Here is a 24978-nt window from a genome sequence, read left to right as displayed (position 1 = left end):
ATCATCACCTGGAAGTTTTGAATTATATATTTGTGAAAATTAATAAAATGAACATTCCAATATCTTGTGTGACTTTCAGAATATGTTCCAAAATTCTACCGACTTTAAATTGATGTGTGGTTTTTTTATTCGTTAGAGCTTCTTGAATTCTGTGACTTTTGGCTCCTTGCCAGGTCATACTTAAATCTGTTGAAGAATAGCCAATTGCATAAAATACAGCGATGGAAGACTAAAGCAGGTTTGTATTGCACTGTTGTTAAAACATGTAACTGTTTATCGAATGAAATCAAATATATTAATTTGAAATGAAACATCGTTTTAATAGAATTTTTAAACCATTTATTTCGTGTTAACACATGCAATTGTTAAGAGAATTCAAAAGTCTCTACTTCTGTTACCACCATATATAATCATACAATTTGACTATAACACTTTAAATACCGACTTCAATTAACATCCAACGATTTGGTTTTTTTCTCTCTGATAGCACCTGTTCTGAGCATTCATTAAAGATGGGATACCTGTCTTGTTTTACCCGGCTTTTCCTGACGCTTATAAACGGGGCGGCGATTGTAAGTAAATTAATATATCTATTTATACATACTTCCATCATGCATTAAAATTTCTTCAGTATTTTCTAGCTTAGAGATAATCATAAGATTGTATGTCTCTTGTGACATTAATAATTTGTAAACAAGATCGACATAGGTGCTCTGCTGTTATTAAATCAAGTTGATTAACAGTTATACCTTTAACAAGCTTTACATATATATATATATATATATATATATATATATATATATATATATGCCTCCTTCCCCAAATTGAAATTCATAAAAATTTAGCCCGCTTGTGGCCTTTGAGCACGGAGGGATCTTTATCGTGTCACACTTGCTGTGACACGGGGTCTCGGTGTTTGAGGTCTTATTCAAAGGATCTCCCCATTAAGTCGCCTCTTACAACAAGCAAGGGGTACTGTAGCTGCAATAATGTAGCCCTATCCAATTTTTTTTTAATTCTGACGTTTTCGGGATAGGGCTACAATTCCATGGGATCTCCGTAATGGTGCAAAATAATTTTATGAATAACCAATAATAAACTCTGTGTATTAGTCCCAAATGTTGTTTACACCAAAAGGAGTACCAACTTTGTGCTCGGGCATGTCTAATAAAGGTGTTTTTCATTAAATACAATGTACAGCATGCAAAATTCTTCGTCTGCTCCGCCATGCTTGTTATCGCGAGATCTCGTAGGTGGATCTAATGAAAAACCTAAACATTGACAATCAGCGCGAAAATGTAGTTACTCGAGCCACTTCGACAAAGGAAAATCATATTGTTGCAGAAAGAATTTACACTCTACTGTTCGGTTTTTAACTTGATATTAAATTCAAACCTTTTCAATACCGACGAAATAGCTTTCGCCTCCATACTTGTCCATTGATGTAAATACTACATTATATGGCATATGCAAATGAATTGACAATCGGAAGTTTATGCTTCAGTACATCAAACATGGCGCACAAATATGAATCGAGAAATTGGAATTTATCGAAATTGTTGAAAACGGTAGAATAGAGCCTCACAAATCTTAAGTTGCAGGTTGTAAATTCATATATTGACTAAGTAACATAGAATATCATTTTATTTACGTAAAGAAAGTCAGAAAATGTTTAGAATGAGCGCAAATGTTGCGGGAGTGAATCACTCCCGCATTTACACCATTACGGAGATCCTAAGGAGTTGTAGCCCTCTCCCTAAAATAAAAAAAAGTCAGAGAGGGCTACATTATTGCAGCTAGGGGTACTGATGACCTATTCAAACCCGGATCCCCACGGGAAATCCATGTTGGAATCATGGTAACGTTTTGACATGTGTTTTCTTGGAAGGACAACGGTCGTACTCAATACTAAAAATCCAGCGACCCTTTTACAGGAAAATAAAATGGGGTCTACTTGTCTTGACCAATCTGCCGATGAAGTTTAATAACTATCAGATTAAAGGTCAACAAATATTTGATGTGTTAGTCCTGACCAATTACCGATAAATAGGGCTCACGGTGGACGTGACCGGCCAACCGGGAATGTTTGCCCCCCCACCCCCCACCCCCGGGCACCTGATCCCACCTCTGGTGTGTCTAGGTTTCCGCGTTTTCCTCCCCTTAATTATTTATAAGACCTATGAGATTTAGCATTGTTCGTTATCTTTAATTTTTGTTTGACAAAAGTTGATCATGGCCAATAAATATCCAAAAAGGTAAAAAAAAAAAAATCAATCATAGGATTGTCATAACATATATATAGTATACAATTATTTAATGTCTGCTCAGTCAATATACCCTCGGTGCTGGGAACAGCTTAATGCGTTCTGTTGCCGGAGACAAGGTGCAATAGAACACATTGAGCTGTTCCCAGCACAGAGGGAAATCTGTTCATTGGTCTGTAATGCTACATTTCTTAAGAATTTTTCTAAGGACCTCTTAACTCTGTTCTAGTCAGGATAGTCCTAACAGAGTTCCCATGTCCATCTTAGGATATGTCTGAGGACCATCCTAAGAATCATTCTAAGACATATCTTAGTTAGTCATGGCTGCAGGCATTCTATCGAAGATATATTAGGACTAAGACATACCTTAAGATATACTAGGATGTATCTTAGTCCTAAGTGAAGCCATCAAATCTGTCCTAACTTAAGACATATATTAAGATTTTTCCTAAAGTTATCGCTAGACATGTCCTAAGAAAACCTTGAGATAAGTCTTAACTTTGTATATGCTTAAATATGACTGTCGCGTATCTGTGTGTGCAAGGGAGAAGAAGGAGAATCCGGAGAGAAGGCATCGTAAGAGATTACAACAATCCTTTAGATAACTTACATGACCAGAGCATAGTGAGTAAATACCGACTAACGCGACAAATGATACATAATATATGTGCTCTGTTGAAAAACGACCTTCACCGGCCAACAACGAAGCCACGTTCACTTCCATTGCGTATCCAAATAATGGCAGCTCTAAGCTTAAATATGCCAGTGGAAGTTTTCAAGAGATCGTTGCAGATATCCACAATATTTCAAGACAAAGCTGATGCATTGATATTAAGATGTTACAAATTGCTTAGCTGGAATTTCCAAACATTACATAAATATACCAGTTGATGTCACATAATTAAATTAAATCAAGAAAGATTTCCAAGCATTGTTAGACTGTACTCGTGTTAAAATCAAATCACCGTCCACCAATGAACACATCTATGTAAATTTAAAACCACCATTCCATGAATATTCAAGGATCATGCAATGCAAATTCAAAATTTCTCAACATTGACTAATCAAATATCTGTTTTACTACTGTGCACGAGTAATGCATTTATTTTCTTAAAGGAAGCTTTAAGTTACCACTTTCTTAATGCATTCGAATCAATTGTTTATAAATTGTAGATGTTAATTACATTGGTATATATTTCCTTGGCTATAACAAAGGTGAAGATATCGAACAGTGGTCAATCTCATAACTCCTATATGGAATACAAGATAGAGATTTGGCAAACACTGGCCCCTGGATATACCAGAGGTAGGATCAGGTGCCAAGGAGGAGTAAGCATCAACTGTCGACCGGTCACACCCGTTGAGAGCCTATATCTTGATGGGTAAATAGAGTAATCCGTATTCTAAATCAGTGTGCCAAGAACGGCCTAACAATTGGTATGAAACATGCAAGACAGCATTTGACCCAATGATACATGAAGGTTGTATTGGTATTGAAATAGACTGTTGAAAATCCTGTTACATCAACTTGTTTGCCAGTAGTCTGCCTCGATTTAAAAACTGATCATTCATACACAGAACAAGCTCCTGCTTATCGAATCAGTTGAGAGATATAAACACCACATGCAGGTGAAAATGGAATATTGCTATATAAATATGGGGAGTTGGCGATGGGAGATGCTGAAATCATACCGTTTGTCTCTTATAACTTAGCAAACAATATGCAATGGACTTCTCGAAATAGAGAATTCAAAATATTTTTTCGCTTAAGCTATATGCCATCATTAATTCTTGGTATTTCTAAAATCCTTATTTTCAAGACAATTAACCTTTCTAGAGCTCTGGGAATCTGATTGAAACTGCATGGTTGTTATCTATTGTACAGAAGAGCATAAACGGATACCGCGATTTCCGGAAAACACTGCTGGTCCAAAATTCAGAAACCATTGGCGGTCCATTAGATCGCTTTGTAGTTACTTGAATAGTTTAGACAGATAAATATACAGACAAAAAAAAAAAAAAAATCAAAAATACTACTAATCTAATAAAACAACAAAAGCTGTCGCATTAAGTAATAATACACGTTATTCGACTGAACTTCTCCCTTAAAGCTGACATGAATTAATAAATACGTACACCTTTCTCATCTTATCCACCATATTTCTCTCAGGTAGCCTAATTTACTCTACCCGTATATACCCCAAATGTGATTGTCACACCTGAGTGATTTTTCTAGGTGGACTCGACCAGTGCACATCTCCGATAGTAATATATAGGGAATGAGAAACATATTTAAAACATTATGCTTTGCTCAAAATTACAAAATATTTATTGTATACCAACACAACATTTCGAAAGTTTAGATAATTTAGAAAAAAAAATGCCAAAAAAAAAAAAGGAAACTTTTCTTGCATACTTGCAAGTGCATGCAAGTATTTGCAGTTTCTTATGACATAAATGCGGAGAAATCATTTGCCAATTACATATTGATAGAATATAATAAGCAAAGAGCATAAAATATATTATTTATATCAATTCTTGCAAAATACAGGTCCATGTCATATGCATAATATGTAATGCACATGGCATATTCGCCAAAAAAAACAAAAAAAAAAACAAAACCCTATCAAATACGGACGTCTATTCAACAGGTATCGGAGATGTGCACTTACCGAAAATATTAGATTCTCTTTATTCTGATAAATCCACGAAACAAAATGATAAACTCCATTTGTATCTCGTTAGAACTTTACAACACGTTGTCATTCCATTATACAGACTGCTGCACACTTCACCCGTGCCAAACAGGGTGTCTTCAATCAGGGGAGATGTCAGAGTCGAAAAAATTTCCTGTATTGAATGCTTGTCTGGTCGAGGTTTTGCAGTTTATAGAAATCGGGGATCTAATCATATACACTGAGCATCTGGTTGGATATATTGCGTGCTCAATTCAAAATTTATCGATGATCATATACAAATTTGGATATACAAATAAGGGAATAATGATCGAAAATATACATCTGTTTAAAAATGCGGGTATTACATCTGCAATCCATAATAAACAGTTGATTACACAAAGACACATATAAAAGGAAATGTATAAACGAAAATATAGTTTTATTGTTTCTTTGGGAACCACATAATTATTTACGGTCTCTGTATGTCCATATTCATTGATTGAACAGGAGAGAGAGAGAGAGAGAGAGAGAGACTGTCCTACTTCGATGTACAATATATCATTTCACAGAAGGAAAGAAAATTGATCACTGATATAATGGTAAGCTTACAAGCATTAAAAAATTCCAGCTATTTAAAAATTTTATTATTGACAAATATCAAAAACTTACAGGAGTTGATGCTTATAATTGAATTCATTACAAATTAAAAAAAAAACATATCAGTTTAAACTGTGCATGTAGAAAATACTGACTTTGTATATTAGAATAACGGAAAAAAGTAAATTGTCAAAAAAGTGGGGAGAGCAGACCAGCCCAGCCTCCCTACCCACCCCAACCCCCTGTATACGTGCCTGAAACAACATATCAATTCGTGTTGAAAGAAATATTTGCATTTCATTAAATTCCAAAGGAGCTCGAATTTATGTGTTCCCCTATTAATTATTTTGTATGCAAGATTCGTTCCCGAATTTAGAATCATGCTTTCAGTCAGAGCAGAAATGAATTCATTTTGAAGTACATCTAGTTTGAATGCAAATGTGGAGTTCCTTCTTTTAATATCATCAGACTCATTAGAACCCCCTCCCACAAACTATGCAGCTTTGTTTTTATTGATATCTAAATCGGCATATGAATCCGGATATAAATTATATAATGTTTTTTCGTGATCATATAGATATCGATACTAGAAAATGTTTATACTCTTGCCTTTTGCATATCCTACTAATGCATTACAGTAGATTGACACTGTATCATATTAAATAAAATCTCAACACGAATTTTACTGATTTATGAATACACTGTACTAACATCTTATCGAATACATTTGAATTTGAAATTTCGACGTACAGCGGTATGTCTATTTTCAGAATAAATCCATTGCGCCAGATCTACGAAATGAAAATAATCATTATGGCATGTTACAGAAACGTTAAAACACACATATGCTATAGTCCTGCAATGCATGCATGCGATTTTTCTGAATACATGTATCTATGCATTCGTGAATGAAGTTCCTACGCTTAAAACTATCTTGGCCTTTATGCATTTTGTTTTGTGATTTTGGTTTACCATTCCTTACACTGTGTAAATGAAGAAAAATTAGTTAAAGGGTGCAATTCTACACCATACAATTAGTATGTATGCATGTGTTGAAAAGCAAATTGTACATGTAATAACCAGACATGTATCGTAATTTTTCATGGGGGGGGGGGGGTGTTGGGGGTGAAGGGTTAAAAGAGTCTTTTACTTTGACTGCCTCAATAATTTCGCCCTACACTTCATTTTCTTCCATCGTTGGGGGTGGGATGGGGTGGTTAGAGTCCTCTACTATGAGTGCCTCACAATATCTTCATTTTCTTAATTGGTGGTGGTGTGTGTCTTCTACTATTATATCAGATTTTTCAAGCTGGGCCAAGTTGGGGGGGGGATTGTCACCCAATATATTTTTTACTTGCATTACAAAATAACGGCCTCTCACTTCTGTCGGCGCTGGTTCGAAACACGCTCGCGCCAGTGAGAAAGTTTCCCAGTTTACTCTCGGAAGGTCGGTGGTCTCTTCCCAGGTACATTGTATCTGGGTTCTCTCTTCCACCAACAAAAACTGGGCGCCACCAGATAACTGAAAAATTGTTGAGTGTGGCGGAAAACATCAAAAAACAAACAAACAAAATAACAAACAAACAAAAACAAAAAAAATGCATATTGTTATCAAAGGTGGAGGATAGACACTCTTGTCCCCTCCCCTTGATGCCATGTACCTTTGTACTTGACCTTTGTATTTGGGAGAGGGCCTACAAAGGCTATGCCTGTTGCCCAATCCTGTTGAGTTTCTCAATAAAATATGTTTAAATTAAAAAAAAAAATTCTATGTGCTTGATAACTACGCATATGATAAACTCAATTATTACATTTTGCATTACTACAATTTGCGTCGAGTTCAACGCAGAATGTAATAAAGCAAAATGGCATAGATATATAAGATCTATTGAGCGCCGAATTAGCATAAAATGAAGTAATTGAAAATAACATTATTTAAATATATGTTTAATTCTTAATTATTGCGTGTTTTAAATGAATCAAATAAATCTGTAATATCAATTAATGAGAGCAATATTGAGTTACTGTTCTCTTATATTGAATTAACGATATCATTTGTCTTAATAAGAGCGCGATTATTACAAGATCATCGTTTGAATTCTCTCTCTCTCTCTCTCTCTCTCTCTCTCTCTCTCTCTCACTCTCTCTCATCCCATACACTCGTGCAGTGTTGTATATGCAAATTATCTATGCACAACAATTTATGTACCTAAATGATTTCCTGATTTATAAATCTGCAATACTCTGACAAGTAAATCATACGGTATAAGGATTCATGCACAATACAGGGTAAATATTCTACTCTGATACTTCCCCCGATTGAAGATAGCTGATCGGCACGGGCTAAGTGTGTCGCAGTCTACAATTTACAATGTTGTTTACTGTTGGAATACAAATGGAGTGTATCGTTTTGTTTCATGGATTATGCAAATAAAGGGAGTTTTACTACTACTTTGAGTATTTTCGACAAGTGTACACGTACATCTTCGGTCCTTTACAGATATTACGAGTAGACCCAGGTAAATAGTCATCCGCATTCGATGCTTTTTCATGGCGAGCATACATGACCATGTCTTCTTTATACGTACAGTAGCATTTATGTATTTGCATTTTGCTTGAAGCAAGTGTGAATGGTATAGATTTTATACCCTTTGCTTATTCCATTTCATCAATAGATCTAGATAATAGATGAAATATTTTTCCACGGTTTTGTATAGTTTTGACATATTTATTGCAAATGTACACACATTCACGTAAAGAAAAGGCATTCTATATTTATTTATCCAAAGCTTTTAGAATGATTTACTACTGTACGATATGTTTATTGTAATTTTGAGCACTGCATGGTATTTCAAAACGTGATTTCATTTCTTCTTGATGTCCTATAAATTAGTATCGGAGATGTACGTGTTACCTGTCGAAGCTACCCGCACAGGTAAATCGAAGACACTGATGTGAAGTGAAGCGTAGCAAAACTCGTCCCCTTATATACCATGCGAACCCTGATACATATAACAATAGAATATTCAACTAATATGGCGGATTAGCAAAGAAATATGGCGGATATATAGAATTATACTATATTTATTAATTCATGTCAGCTTTAACCTGATAGTTATAGATGTCTACAAATTCCAGTGAAAATAAATTGGGGTACTCTACTAGTCATGGCCAATCTGTCTAAGAAGGTGATGATCAATGAACACGGGGGTTCCAGTAATCGGTCGGACAACACACTACCTAAAGACCGACCGACATACAGTATGTTGCATGTATACCAGAAAACTCCATGACTTTTTATCTCAAAATAGATAAGGATCATTTACAAGTCAAAACCAAACTGCACATGAAGTTTAATAAAGGGTTCTGAAGTTATCAGTCATGCGACTATTACTACTTGAAATTTCAATAAACTTTAAATCAATGGGGATCACCCACTTGTCATGACCAACCTCCCTATGAAGTTTATTGCCCTGGAATGGGTCGGACAATACCTGTTTACCTACCGACAGATGTGAAGTATTATGTTCCTCACCTTCCCCTTGGTCCCGTGAATGTCCGGGTTGTAATAGATCCTCAGTACCCCTTGCTTGGTATAAGAGGCGAGTAAATGGGGCGGTCCTTCGTATGAGACCATAAAAACCGAGGTCCCATGGCACACCAGGTGTGGCACGATAAAGATCCCTCCATGCTCAATTGCCTTAAGCGCCGAGCATAGGCCTAAATTTCATAGCCCTTCACCGGCAGTGGTGACGTCTCCTTGAGTGTAATATTCTCGAAAGGGACGTTAAACAATATACAATCATCTTCCACTTGACAGGAAGCACATATTTGAGTGCTTATTGTTATAAATATATATCATGTACATCAGCACCCCGTATCAATTTATTTTTTCTATGAATAGGTTGTAACTCTCCTTTTTATACTTTTTTCGTTTCAGACATTATGCGTAGTTTTTATAGGGGTGGGCGTGGTCATGATTATTTTACCGGATGTGGGCGTGATCGATCACCTGATTAGTGGTAATACTGTGATGCAGCAGCTGAAGGACACACTGACCACCACGGGCCTGGGGACGGAGGACCAATACTCCGGACTGGCTCTCTCCACAGCTTTCTACGACATTGGTTTGATGCTCGCTGTCTCGTGTGCAGTGATCATGGTCGTGTCTCTGTTTGGGTGTTGCGGAGGATGCTGTAAAGCAAAGTGCTCGCTAATTACAGTATGCTTTACATCTATCATGAAAGCACTGGTTCTTGGAAGACAATTAAATATTCGTACTCCACTTGAATGTTATAGAACTACTAAAGGAACAAACCAAAACCAATTAGTTTTAAAGTTCACATTAGAATGTTTAGAAGTATTTCATGACTTAAGAAATTTCATAGCGGTATTTTTTCCATTTCAGTACATTGCTCTGACGAGTTTCTTCCTCATTGTGGAGTTGATCGTGGTCATTATTGTGTATGCAGACGAAAAATTGGTACATTTGACACAGAAATTAATGTCATAACTTTCTACACACCATCATATGCAAATTCTAATCATAGGAGTATTTTTCATAACATGTACTCTTGTTTACATTTGACGAGGACACGCGCATACGATACTGTGTAGGTTAACGTGTGTGGTTAGTTTTTACATTAAGCCTTTAATGTTATATTTTAAACAAGTATAGGGGGACGGGTTTGGCAATTAATCTCCCCTCGCAACAGGGGTGCAAAGTGTTATACGTGTACGTGTAGTTACTTACTAGCACCCGCTCGTTCATTCATGGACTCGATCTTGTGACATAAAATATATATCGGACCGGATTACAATTAAACTTGTAGGACTGTTACCTTGTATGCGGACCTTGCTTCCTAATAGATATTAAAATCACCGAAAGAAGGTCAATGTAACTGGAATGGAAAACCCGAAAGATTTTCACCCAAATAGTCAGACTTGTTGGAATGGTACCCTACCGGATCATCTCGCCTTTTCCCGTCGCATGCTAGAAAAAAAACTTGGAAGTGTTTGAGTAATGTTCGAATTGAGCAATTTAGCGAACCATTTCAAAGAAGTGTACAGTGAGATAGTACAAACCCAATTATAAATGTGGTATATTATTAATTATTCTACATGAAAAAAAAACTAGGGTAAACAGATTCAAACTTTGAAATCGTTAATGAATGCAAGTATACCATCGTTGTTATACCAAGAGGGTTTGGAAAAGTGCAAGCCATGCTTACATCGAAATATGTGGCACTTCACCTGACGTTGGTGATGTTATCTATATGGGCGACGGCAGGTAAAACACCAATAAGTAAAAACGGATTGCTCCAAGCGATTTCAAGGCATGAATAAGGATCGCATGCATTTTCTAAATTGGGACATCAACTCAATTCGTTCTCATCATGGTCATAATTAAACACATATGTATTAAATATTTGTCAAATTATTTACTCGTAATTGACATCTGTGAAATATACATACTCTCAACACCCTTACATCGTGATTACGTTAACATGTGCCGTGGATAAGTCTTGTAGTATTAGAATTTATTTCCAAACAATGTTAGACATCTTTTATATCTTATGAAAAGTACATCACACTTGAAAGGCTTGAAATGATAAATTTGGTGCTTAGGATGTTTACAACCTCATCCCAATCGTACTAAAAATTATGTTTTACAGGTGATCGAGTCCATCAAAGAGATGTTCCTTTTGACTTTAGTTGATTATAAAGGACTGAAAGGAAAAAACATACAGAGTCTGGGTTGGAACTTTGTCATGGTTAAGGTAAGCGAAGAACACAAATATTACAGTCAGAGAACAGCTAAATAGTGTCCCGCCTTAAACTCAGATTCAGAGGGTCCTGTTGCAGGGCACAAGCCCTTCTAGGGTCTTCGTCCCTGAAACTCTGCATATAAAATAATGCTGTATTCATTATTGCCAAGAGATATGTACAAAAGCTATTGATGTAATTTAACATATGGTGAGCAGGAAATACCTGCATTGCTCTCTAATCTGGTCGGTTGATTGTATATGTATATTGTTTAACTCTCGAGAATATTTCACTCATATAGAGACGTCACCAATGCTGGTGAAGGGATGTAAAATTTAGGCCATTGAACAGGGAGGGATCTTTATCGTGCCACACCTGCTGTAACACGGGGCCTCGGTTTTTGCGGTCTCATCCGAAGGACCTCCCCATTTAATCGCCTCTTATGACAAGCAAGGGGTATTGAGGCCCCGTGTCACAGCAGGTGTGGCACGAAAAAGATACCTCCCTGCTCAAAGGCCGTTAGCGTCGAGCATAGGCCTACATTTTGTTAGTTGCCCCTTTCCAGTTATTTTCTACCCAGAGAGTTGTCGTTCCTAAGAATCTCGCAATGTACCAACTAGCGTCACTCTGAAAAAGCAATTGGTTTCAAGGACATTTCAGAACATTTCTAAAGGGGGGACCCGACCCAGATTTCTACCTTAAATGCTGCAGCCCCACCCCATGACCATTTGTTATTTGCACCCGTAACAACTCCTTCAAAATCCGTCACTGCACCTCAATATACATGTATTAATGATCTCGGTAGAATCCTAACCAAAATGTAATTTTTCTAAAATAAAGTCACAAAAAGTCAAACATGAGAAACATCTGTTTTATTAGACAAAAATACAATTTAAACATCAACAGGTCAATATGTGGAAGAATTTGTGCAGGAAAAAACAAATGTTTGTAAATAAATGTGATAACCACTAGCCGATCTTTTTCATCACCACATTATGGAAGTGGAGCACCGTTTTGAAAATTTTAAAGGGCATAAACAACTTTTTACTTACACGTGACAGTAGCAAAGCAGTATGAAATTATTTATATCTGAAACGAAACAGAGTATAAAACACATCCAAATACAGAGGAAAATGTTTCGTTTACCTATTGAAAACCATCGTGTAAAATTGTTGCGATTAATATGCAAATGTTCCCATTTCTCTTTATATGTCACTTTTCGATTTAACATACACCCCCATGATAAAATTAAAGGGTCTTTTTAGAAGCCTCCTAGAGATCAGAGAGTTTGACCTGAAATACTTTGCCTCCGGGGACCTCAAAGACATCCCTCTACACTGATCTTTTGCTACCCGCCTTTAAAATTTCCTGGGTCAGCCCATTCTTTCAGTTTAATGTTTATAGCTGTATGGTCCGAATTACAATCCATCTCGTAAAAACGCTATTAAATCATCGCACGTATGTAGTTATGAGGCTTTATGATATATCATACATTATTTCACCTGTTTTAACCAAAATTATTTGATTTTAAATCGATGTTTACAAATAACCGCGTCACTCTGCCATTTCAAGTGACAGTCACGTGACCAGTTCAAACTTTCAGATCATCGGTGGTCTTATCTGTGTAAAGCTGTGTATTTTGTTACAACAGTACCTTGCCATAAGTTTAATAGAAATAAAAATATCAAATACCTCTTAGTAATTCGTTGTTTTACGCTCTTTCAGCCTTAAAACTAGACAGTTGCGTACGAGTTAATACATCATGTTGGATTCCCATGACGCGCGTGGGTCTATTTATAGACATCTAACACTATTATTTATGGGATGATTTATATATGTACCACACTATATTTACTTTCTAAATAATATTCTCACTGTTTTCTTTTACATGCAGATGTTTTCAAGCATGTAATTAAAGGAAAGTTAATAACTTTATCAAGTAATTAATCTGCTTTAAGGTAATTATGTACAAAAATAATACATGAACATCGGGCCATACAGCTTTAAGGATGTAGATGTATGCTTTTCTTTCATGTTATATTTTTTCACTGAATAAATTAAATTGTATGAAGATGTAAACGTCAACTTTCAAGACTATAACATTTTTTTTATCCTTTTGTTCAGTACAAATGTTGTGGATTGACTGATTACGAGGATTTTAAACGTTCTAACTGGACACGCACAGTTACCACTGCTTCAACATACACTCTGAAGACACCCATTGTATGCTGTGATCCTCTACCTTCGTCTAGCGATCTGACTTGTGCAACACAGACCCCCTCTGGAAATACAGCTATGACGGTAGGTTTAGTAACAATATTTAATATTATGAAAATCCCTGACACAGTAGTATGTATGCTGTTTATGGCTTTTCTATTGTCAGGGCTGTTTCGATGCCGTTTGGGACACTTCATTCGGAAGCGCAAATTTTATTGCTTTTGCATACTGTGTGGGATTCGGAATTCAGGCAAGATAATCTAAATCTTTCTATCGACAATACCTTTGTATTAAAATTTTTGGAAGAAAGGTCACAATGATCGTGCTATAAACAACATACCATTACAAATTTCAGTTTATTCTGATCACCTTGGCCATTATTGTATTTACGGAAGCAAAGAAAAAGAACAGAGTGGTTCCCGAAAGAGAGCAACAGAAACAACAAAGAACGGCAGTTGTTAAATCTATCGTGGAACCGCTGCCAGAAAAACAGACAGGCTGGTAGCTGGTAATCCAGGAAAAAATAATAAAAAGTATAGACTCAAGAGTGCAAATTGGTGTAGAACACTATTTATTTGTCTGCATGCTTGTTAAAACATCCCACGTGATACAAAAACATACATTATGATGAGAATAATAAATTTAATAAAATACATCGAATAATTTCATATGTATTGAATTGTGTTTGCGACTGAATCGTCACTGTAACAGTGTCATTATTTCAAATTATACTGCAATGATTTGAAACAAATACGAAAGAACGTGAGCTTGTTCCGCGTATGATTTTTGTTAAATCGAGACCGGCTACTGGCAAATAAGTTGATGTTACAGGGGTTTCAACAGTCTCATTTAAAGTCAGCATTTCGCAAACACAACCTGTCATTGGGGCAAATGCTCTATGGCATGTTTCATATCTATGGTTAGGTCGTTCGTTTATATACACTGAATTTGACTACGGATTACTCCGTTTACCTGATTAAGATATAAGGCTCACGGCGGGTGTGACTGGTCGACGGGTATGCTTACTCTCCTAGGCACCTGATTCCACTTCTGGTATGTTCAGGGGTCCGTGTTTTGCCCAACTCTTAATTTTGTATTCCTTATAAGAGTTCAGTTTGTTTGTTTTTGATGTTTTCTGCCACACTCAACAATTTTTCAGTTATATGGTGGCGCCCAGTTTTTATTGGTGGAAGAGAGAATCCAGGTACAATGTACCTGGGAAGAGACCACCGACCTTCCGAAAGTAAACTGGGAAACTTTCCCACTTGCCGGCGCGAGCGGGATTCGAACCCGCGCCGACAGAGGTGAGAGGCCGTGTGATTTTGAGCGCAATGCTCTAACCACTCGGCCATGGAGGCCCCTATAGGAGTTAAGAGATTGTTCACTGTTCGTTATCTTCAACTTTTCATTCAGTGAATAATACTATAAATAGTTATTATATGCAATGTTTACAGCGAAATATACAAGTACATACGCCGCGCTGTCATAATGAGTCCACATCACATCATTAAAGCTCATATTTAACTCATTAGGCAGCTCTCTCAGAGGACTGGACCCTCTAGATAGTGGCTTTGAGTATAACAAAAAGAAGGGTATTTTGCATATAAAACATATAGTGTTTTACATTCATGTTATAATATAAATGAATATTTTATGCTAATAAACAAATATATAAAAAAAGATCTAAACAATTTTATATGACAATCCATACTACACAATATAAATAAGTTGGCATGCATTTGTATGTGACACATACACTGATCGAGGTCCCGTGTCACAGCAGGTCTGTCACGATAAAGATCACTACCTGCTCAAAGGCCGTAAGTACCGAGTCTAAATTTTCCATATGAGTAAAAGATTCTCGAGAGGGAGGTTAAACAATACACAACCAATCAACCTCAAAAACAGCAAATAACAACCAAAATTAAACGTGAAACAGAAGTCCAATGTTTTAGCTAGTACATGTATATACATGATGATGTAAAACTTATACGGTACCAATTTTGATGCACCAGATGCGCATTTCGAAAAATAATGTCTCTTCAGTGATGCTCAACCGAAATCTTTGAAATCCGAAATAACTATGAAGTTTTAGAGCTAAATATAGCCAAAAACAGCGTGCCAAAAAAGTGGAGCCAAATTCGTCCAAGATGATGTATTTACAAATTTTCATATTCACTGTAACTTACACGCTCTTCTCATACAGTGAAAACTGCATGTCTAATTTTAGCACGAATTATATTACTGTAATGCGTAGTAGCTGGATACTGTATACAGGAAAATATTCGACCTGTTTTATTTTCGTCCTTGTTGTATACCATGGTAAAATCGTCTGTACGTGTAGAAAGGCAAAAATAACACGGGGCGGAAATAATCCTCTATACAGTAGCTGTAAGGATGAAAAGTCAATCACAAAAGACAAATATTTTGCTGAAAAATATCTCGTAAATAACTTTCAGTCTATACCAAACCAAATATGTCTATACAATCTGGGTACATCTGAAATCAGTATGACTGAAACCACAGAAATTAGAATGCCATAGCCGCAGATATACCCTATGCGAACTGACGATGGTCGGAAATCCGGAGCACTAATTTTCTTTCGAAGAAAAGCGTTCGTAGATTTTTTATTGACTTTTAGTTCCTTTTTAATCTGTGTTATTTTTTCTTCTAATTCTCTTGTTGAGTTGATAGTTTGCTGACCTGTCAGTGAACAAGGACACATACAACCTATGGAAATAAAAAAAAAATATATTGTAACCCTTTCAAAGAAAGCGTTTTAAAACTTAGCAAATAGTCCCGTGGGGATCCGGATTACCCCTTGCCAGTCATACGAGGCGATCCTTCGGATGAAACCGCTAAAACTGTGGTCCTGTGTCACAGGAGATGTGGCACGATAAAGATCCTTCCATGCTCAATGGCCGTTAACGCCAAGCATAGGCCTAAATTTTGCAGCCCTTCGACGGCAGCGGTGACGTCTACATATGAGTGGAAAATTACCGAGAGGGACGTTAAAACAATATACGTCCAACAAACCTTTAAGACAATAGTGGTTATATTTACAAGAGTTTGCAACCATCTACGGTAATAAATGATTGTAGTGTATCTAGTTCTTGAAAACGGAATTACAATACATAATCCTTGTCACTTACGTTTACAAATAGGTGGTTCCTCTAACCACTTCTTGTTGAGGGAGCAGGTGCGCTGTAGATTGCCTGTGTGGAGATAGTATCCAACATCACATTCGTACTTTGTTGTACCATGACATTCTGTGTTGTTTTCAACAATGCCGGTATTGTTGTAGGTCTCAAGATTGCAGCTGACATCTTTCCATTCAAAAAGAAAAACAGTATAGTTTACATCTTCAGCATTATCACAATGTAGAGTTTAGATAATCAATTAACTGCTCTTTAAGTTGCATGGTCCGCAATTTACACAATTTTTTCCCCCTCTGTAATACCGGTATAACACTGTTGAATTATCGCACGCACGTACATGTAATAATGATGCCGTAGACCTGTCATACATTATTTCCCCTGTTTTAACCAGAATGATTATGCCCCCTTCAAAGAAGAGGGGCATATTGCTTTGCACCTGTTGGTCGATAGACCACATGTCCGCTCGATATCTTGAAAAAAATTCACTTGATCATATTGATATTTCATATGTGGGTTGGCTATGAATAGAAGATCCTTATTGATTTTCACGTCAGAAGGTCACAGGTCAATCCACTCTGGACATATAGGAAGATACTGTCCGCTCAATATCTTGAGAACCTTTTCCTTGACTGACATTAAACTTGATACACCGGTACATTGTGAGGAGTATATGTTCCCTATTGATTTTGAGGTAACTTAGTCAAAAGTCAAACGTAGGACGTAGGAAAATACTGTCCGCTCATTATTTTGAGAACCCTTCGCTTGACAGACATCAAACTTGGTACATTGTAAGGAGATTGATTGATATTTTCCGCCATACTCAACAATTTTTCAGTTATCTGATGACTCCCAGTTTTTATTGGTGGAAGAGAGAACCCAGATACAATGTACCTGGGAAGAAACCACCGACCTTCCGAAAATAAACTGGGAAACTTTCTCACTTACTGGCGCGAGCGAGATTCGAACCCGCGCCGACCAGAGGTGAGAGGCCGTGTGATTTTGAGTGCTCTAACCACTCGGCCACGGAGAAGATGACCCCAATTGATTTTAGGTCACGTTGTCAAGGGTCATACTAAACATAGGAAAACTGTCCGCTCAATATCTTGAGAACCATTTGCTTGACAGACATCAAACTTGGTACACTGGTGCATCATAAGGTGTAGATACCATGGGTTCATATTCAAGGATCAAAGTGGACATAGTAATGTATTGTCGCCTATTGTTTGTTTTAAAGAATCAGTTTCTTGATTGACACCAAACTTACTGGTTCATCAAACCCCTTTTGATTTTTAGATCGCATGGTCAATCCACTCTAGACACCGGAAGAAATTGTCTGCTACATACCTTGAATTGGTTTGGCACTACTATCATTTAAATGTTGCATGTGTATAGCCCTTTTCAATTTTGCACAACAGCATTACATCACATTTGCAATTTAAAAGACAGTTAATACTACACAAATTAACTAAAAAAATTCAAAGGGGTAAAAAGTAAGCGTAAATATATCGTCTATATTTATTTAAAGAAATTCATAAACTCGTTCATCTATTTAGTAGTACATGTATTACAGTTTCTATTTGATGATTGGCTAAAAACTGTTAGAATAATAATTATACCATTCATTTTTAAGAAACTAAGTGTTTGAATTACAAACTGCACGTCAGTCTTGGATTTTTTGACATTCAAATTAAAACACGAATAACTGTAGAAGCAACTAAGGAACAAAATGGCGGCGCCCATATGGATGACAAAATTCTCAGTGAATGTATGTGGAGATTATCTCTATTCATTTGCTAATTTTAATTCTCATTATTTCTTTTACTTTTAGAGCCTTGTTTCATGGACAGGCTTCAGGCCCGTCCGAGCTTCGCTTGGTATAATTGTTTAATTTGAAAGAAAGAAAAGTTGAGGCTAAATGTGACGTCACAATGCCGGATATACGTCTACCTTTAATACCGAGCGAAGCTCGGACGGGCCGAAGGCCCGTCCGCGAAGCAAGGCTCTAAAGGTAACACGTATGTAAAAGAAAAAAGTCAAAATCAGCAAAAGAAAAAGAGATAATCTCTATATACGTTCACTGAAATTTTCGTGATCCATATGGGCGCCGCCATTTATTTTTTCATTACCTGCTTCAACAGTTATTCGTGTTTTATTTTGAATGCCAATAATAGAAGACTCTAACGTGCAATTCGTAATTTAAACACTCAGTTTGTTCAAAGTGAATAGTATAATTATCATTGTAACAGGTTTTAGCAAATAAATACATATAAAACCGTAATACGACTAAATAAATGAACGAGTTCATGAGTTTCTTTGAATAAGATTATACGATAAAATTACGGTTACTTTTTTACCATTTTTAATTTATTGGTTAATTTTGTTTAGTTTTAACGGCCTTTTTCATTACATACGGAATGTATTATTGTTGTTTATAATTGTTTGCTTTGAAAAAGAGAAAAAAGCCGAGGCTAAATGTGACGTCACAGTTTACGTCGCCTTGCGTTTTATTTCCCGCGTTCAATGAATAGGTGGATCCTGTAAAACTGCTGTCCCCATATAAACCCCTTTAATATTGAGATGTTACTGGGTGTTTAGCGCAAGGAAATTTCATTCAAAATTTATATTTTTAAGTGAATCATAATCTACCGTATTTAACGGAATTATGACTACCACTCGGGACACGGAGTTACGTACATGCTTCGCTCGGTCCAACGGTCACACCGTATACATATTATTGAGATGTTACTGGGCGTTTAGCGCAAGATTGATTGATTGATTGTATCTTGCTTGATGTCTCGCTCGAGAATTTTTCATTGTAGACGTCACCAAGACCGGTGAAGGGCTTCAAATTTAGGCCTATGCTCGGCGCTTATGGCCATTGAGCAATAAGGGTTCTTTAGCGTGACACACTTACATTGACACGGGGCGTCCGTTTTTAAGGTCATCTCCGAGGACCCGTGACATTCGCACCTGATGCCGAGCGTTTGGCGATGGAACTGTCGCTACCTGTTTTAACGACTTCGGTCTGTCGCGGCCGGAATTCGAACCCCGGCCTTCCGCATGCGGGGTGAACGCACTAACCTCTAGGCCACCGCAGCGGTTTTAGCGCAAGAAGGATTTCATAAATAAATACATATTTTAAATGAATTATAATTTACCGAACTTACGGAGTTATAATTATCATTTGGGACACGCCAATGACCATTTCATGCTTCGCTCGGCCCAACGGTTACACCGTATACATATTAATGGGCTGAAGACACTTAAAGATAGATTAGTCAAATGGGTGTCCGTCGGTCACATCCTTCATATTTATAATTGTAAGATATACTTAGCATGCGTATCATTTGCGAGGGCGACAACAAACCTGATGATAACACACCGAACACGAGAGTTCAGTGGTAGAGCGTACGCTTCGTAACCGGGAGGTCGTGAATTCGAGCCCCGCTTGTGCCAGGACCCCATCAAACCTAAGACGTAAAGATAGGTAGTAATTGCTCCTTCGACAAACGCTCGTTATTTAAAAATAAGAGTTACGGGTTTTCCGGAGGTTCCGTGTCGCAGCAGGCGTTGGCACGTTAAAGAACCCTTACTGCCCTTAGCGCTAAGCATAGGTCTAAATTTGTGGTACTTTACCCATAGCTGGTGACGTCTTAATATGAGTGAAAAATTCTCAACGAGACGTAAAACAAACAAGGATAACATAGATACACGTGTTCCTTTTGTTCATGCACAGGCACCTGAAGTATGGATATTACTACCCCCCCCCCCCTTTTTTCATAATTTTTTTTTTGGTGGCAATAATTTCTCTGAAATGTATGAATTCCCAGTCTATCTCATCCCTCTTTCGATTCATGTAATCGTTTCACGCTTTTTGTAAGCTTTAAAGATTGGCCTTCTACCGGTATAATAAAATACACAAGGTAAGAAACAAAAATTTGTAAACAAACAGGGGGTCCCCGTTTCCGGGCACATTTTCCAAGTAATTACAGCGTTACCTAAGGAATTTTGACGAGCGGCAGGTCGGGGAGATGTCATACTACAAGTCTCTTCAACTCAAAACCCATCTCATCTCTTTTATTTGACACAATCTTGCGTGCATTGATCGGACAGGGCTTCATCTCTTCCACTGGCAGCCAAAAAGGAGGTCACAGAGTACGAATTTGTTGTACACGCCGTGTGATTGGTTCGCAAAGACATTGCTTAGTCTCGGGATCATCCGAAGGGTCTCGGGATTATTCGCGGACCAATCACACGACACGTTATAAATTCGTACTCTGTGACCTCCTTTTTGGCTGCCAGTGGAAGAGATGAAGCCCTGTCCGATCAATGCACGCAAGATTGTGTCAAATAAAAGAGATGAGATGGGTTTTGAGTTGAAGAGACTTGTAGTATGACATCTCCCCGACCTGCCGCTCGTCAAAATTCCTTAGGTAACGCTGTAATTACTTGGAAAATGTGCCCGGAAACGGGGACCCCCTGTTTGTTTACAAATTTTTGTTTCTTACCTTGTGTATTTTATTATACCGGTAGAAGGCCAATCTTTAAAGCTTACAAAAAGCGTGAAACGATTACATGAATCGAAAGAGGGATGAGATAGACTGGGAATTCATACATTTCAGAGAAATTATTGCCACCAAAAAAAAAAAAAAAATTATGAAAAAAAGGGGGGGGGGTAGTAATATCCATACTTCAGGTGCCTGTGGTTCATGCAGCCATGTTTGAATGACTGATGTCATACCATTTTTGAAAATCCAATGTCCCGTTGATCCCCAGCCTGTCATCACAGCGAAGAAGTTCACAGAGTATGGAGTAGCATGGTAGTATTCCATCACTGCATTCTGATCCACGATATCCTCTAAACCAACAGTAATCCTGCTGTTGATCCAAGATACCCAAAATGACTTGTAGGTTGTTCCACTTACAACGCCTCCTTGATGTGTGGATTTACAAGAAGATTGTTTTCTTGTTCTCAAACAGGACTTGCTATTGCCCCATCCTCCAAGAACTATTTCATATAAGGGCTTGGTGTCGTCGTCTGCACTCATTAAAGCGATATGGGCATCGTTAGTAGCTTTGACTTTGAACGTGTAGAATGACCTTTCTTTTGCCGTGATACAAAATCTGCTCAGCTTCACATAACGTTGATTATTCCCCGTGGAAACTTCAATGCTAGCTGCTGGAAGATGGAATAGGTTTTATTTTTTATTGTAATTAATGACTAGGTGTTCAACATTGTATTTGCAATACCGACACCATAGTTTTGCGAAATGCTGATTTTAAACGAGACTTGAAACCCCTTTATAACTTATCTGTGAATATACGCAGAACGCGCTTTCGCGTGTTGAATCAGATGAGAGACAAAAATACTATTATATACAGGTAATAATGGAGCATTGCAACATAAATATGCGAAGTTGGGGATGGATAAACTGAAGTTATCCCGTTTGTCATAAAGCTGAGTTGCTAGTTTGCTATTACCGTCTATGTTGAATAAAAGTGTCCAAATATGAAGAAATATTTAATAGAAGATTCTATGATGTCTTTTAGTTCGAGTTAACTGGGAATTATATCTTATTGACTAATGAATAAATGTGAGCATTGTTAACAGATACGACGTAGTCAATATATCTAAATGTCAAGTTGGAGACCAGAGATTTGTTCTTCTTATGTAGAAGCTTTTTGAATAAATTCTGCCTCAAAAGAATACAACATCAGGTCAGCTAATTAAATTACTAGTGTTCTGATATTACATGTATGAAGGCCGTAAATTAGAAAAACAAATTAGACAATAAAGACCTATTACACAATGATCTCTTGACCTATCAGGAATGAACTGATCAAATATGTTCTAACTGAAAAATATTTTATGTGAAATAGTTAACATAAACAGGATTTTTATTAATATATAGCAAAATCATTGAAACATATGAAGCGGGTCTGAATTGGTGTGCAAGTTTGTCTACAAACGATCATCCTTATGAAGTTTGCTCGTATCACTTTGTCCGAGCTGAAAACACAGCTCTTGGTCAACATTGTATGATGAAAGGTGAAGATAACGAACAGTGATCAATCTCATAAATCCTATAAGCAATACAAAATAGATAGTTGGGCAAACACGGACCCCTGGACACACCAGAGGTGGGAGCAGGTTCCTAGGACACAGGCACTTGTTTCTGTAAATGACATATGACCTCTGTATACTAATAATAACACAAGGTACCTAGCTTCAAGTGACACTGAATGGCACCCCCTGAGAATGTCGGCTTATTATTATTATTATGAATAAATATACCTCCCCTTCCCAGAAAGGGGACATATTCTTTCAGTGTGAATTCTTCATCTTCTTCCGTTTCTCATACTAAGTCTGTCCGGGTCATAGCTTTTTTGTCTTTTGACACAGACCTTTGATATGTGGAGACTATGGAGAGAAAATTCACGATTGTCTATTATGATGCCTTGTCGTTGATATTGTAATCAGATTGTTGATATTGATAATCTGTTAAATTTGTTATAACAGATTAATAATTTATTATAACAAATTATTAATTTGTTATAACAAATTACTAATCTGTTATAACAAATTACTAATTTGTAATAACAAATTAATAATCTGTTATAACAAATTACTAAGCTTAAATTACTAATTTTACTAAAAACGATACTGCTGCGGCGCTAATAATTCCGTAAGATAATAATGAAATTATGACTTACTGTAAAACTAATATGAAAAACATTTCTGCCAATTGAATGTTTCATGCAGATCTATGGAAAGTCAGTGAAAATACAAATCAAAGATTATTTGGAAGTATACAAATTAGGGCAAGGGTGTGTTATTGAATTTGTGGTATGTATTGATGTGACAAGTACCTGTTGTTACATTGAAGTTTTATGAAACCCACCACAAGTACCAAGAACGCTGCAGGCACATACCAATGTTTTTCGGAGGGGACTGCCCACCCTTTTAATTGACAAAGAACATTACCTAGCTGTTATTTTCATGTATGCAAATGAAGATATATTGCGAGACTGGCCTCTCCACTATTTTTGATAGTACTACGTAGTAGTGAATGAGAAGATATTAATGCCTGTAAGCTTGAAAGTTATAAATTGAAGTCCTGAAGCAAAGGATGACCCCCTCCCAGCCTGAGGGGAAAAATTGAGACAGCAATGACGAACACTATTTTTTTTATTTTATAAGAATTTCGCTAGACTGTTATTATTTTATTATTGACCAATCAGAACTTACCTTTCAATTCAGTGCAATTAAACCGGACGTAAGACAGTCTAGCGATATTCTTAAACTCTTGGAGGTGTAACAACACATATTTTTCTTCGAACATTGGAACGAAACGAAACCCTACAGATATTGAAAGTAAGGCATATGTGAACGATTCATCGCGTCAGGCCGTTTGAGAAACGTCCACAATAATCCAAACCCGAATTTGCCTCAAAAAGAGTATCCTACCCTTCCTTTTTTATACATGCACATACTATTTAATTACATTAACTTCCAGTGCCCGTGGTTTACTTCTACATACGGGCGCCATGTCTAACCTAAAACGTAAATCGGTTTCTTTGCCAAGCGTCCTTTTCGGATATGACGTTGTTCAAGCGGATGATCCGTGACGTGATAGCCGTTGGCACGATGAAGACTCCCTAGTGTTGCAGTCCTGAGTCATATCAGCTAAACCCGGTGACGTCTCTACATGAGAGACCGAATCCCCACTGAGACAATATACAAACACAAAAAGTTCTGTACGCCATCACGTGCATTTATCACCTCAAATAAGTATGGATACTCACAGGTGAATGTCTTACCTCCGACATGTGGTAGAAGGATGATAAACACCAGTGGATTTCTGTACACGACCATTCTTCAAGATGAAGCTATCTGAAGAAATAATAGAAAAGATATTAAAACTTCAGCCGCGCTGAAATCAGTATTACAAAGGTATCCTATTATAATCTGGACGACATATATACTGTAGTCAAATATTTACAACATCGATATTGGTATAGAATTTGTTTTAAATGGGCATATCCGATAAGGTTAGACAAATATGACATGATACCAAAAATATTTTCATCAAATCAACTACTACAGTAAATGTAAATAAAAAATAATACCTACATTATTTACAGCAATACTTTTATATGAACCTGAACTTGGGATGAAGCCTTGATATAAGTATTATAATGGGTATTGTTTAATAACGATTTAATCACAAGATCATAATGCGGACAGGGATATGTAATATGTATTGGAAACTACTCGGATTAATGTCTTTGTTTGAG

General features: G+C 36.9%; 2 protein-coding genes across 2 annotated transcripts; one reads left to right on the top strand and one right to left on the bottom strand.

The window, feature by feature from the left end:
• The first annotated feature begins 4 nt into the window (after nt 1-4).
• On the top strand, nt 5-14190 carry LOC125681465 (tetraspanin-18-like). Its single transcript, XM_048921582.2, has 8 exons — nt 5-238; nt 488-572; nt 9480-9761; nt 9948-10022; nt 11215-11319; nt 13430-13606; nt 13689-13772; nt 13878-14190. The coding sequence occupies exons 2-8, from the start codon at nt 513-515 to the stop codon at nt 14025-14027; spliced, it is 933 nt and encodes a 310-aa protein (XP_048777539.2). The 5' UTR covers nt 5-238; nt 488-512; the 3' UTR covers nt 14028-14190.
• LOC130051548 (uncharacterized) lies at nt 14075-24023 on the bottom strand. The gene is made up of 4 exons (XM_056153564.1): nt 23930-24023; nt 21422-21859; nt 16675-16848; nt 14075-16252 (listed from the first exon to the last, which is right to left on the bottom strand). The coding sequence occupies exons 1-4, from the start codon at nt 24021-24023 to the stop codon at nt 15978-15980; spliced, it is 981 nt and encodes a 326-aa protein (XP_056009539.1). The 3' UTR covers nt 14075-15977.
• Nucleotides 24024-24978: the final 955 nt, after the last annotated feature.

Source organism: Ostrea edulis, chromosome 2 (assembly GCF_947568905.1).
Source record: "Ostrea edulis chromosome 2, xbOstEdul1.1, whole genome shotgun sequence".
Lineage (NCBI taxonomy): Eukaryota > Metazoa > Mollusca > Bivalvia > Ostreida > Ostreidae > Ostrea > Ostrea edulis.
This window is presented reverse-complemented; position numbering and strand designations above follow the sequence as displayed.

What these genes read in the sequence shown, in the direction of transcription:
- LOC125681465 (XM_048921582.2), top strand. Translation starts at nt 513, where the DNA reads ATGGGATACCTGTCTTGTTTTACCCGGCTTTTCCTGACGCTTATAAAC. An exon ending in TTATAAACGGGGCGGCGATT is followed by an intron (nt 573 to 9,479) that starts GTAAGTAAATTA and finishes TTTTCGTTTCAG; the next exon opens with ACATTATGCGTAGTTTTTAT. An exon ending in TGTATGCAGACGAAAAATTG is followed by an intron (nt 10,023 to 11,214) that starts GTACATTTGACA and finishes TATGTTTTACAG; the next exon opens with GTGATCGAGTCCATCAAAGA.
- LOC130051548 (XM_056153564.1), bottom strand. Translation starts at nt 24,023, where the DNA reads ATGTTCGAAGAAAAATATGTGTTGTTACACCTCCAAGAGTTTAAGAAT. An exon ending in TAATTGCACTGAATTGAAAG is followed by an intron (nt 21,860 to 23,929) that starts GTAAGTTCTGAT and finishes TCCATCTTCCAG; the next exon opens with CAGCTAGCATTGAAGTTTCC. An exon ending in ACATTGGATTTTCAAAAATG is followed by an intron (nt 16,849 to 21,421) that starts GTATGACATCAG and finishes TTGAATGGAAAG; the next exon opens with ATGTCAGCTGCAATCTTGAG.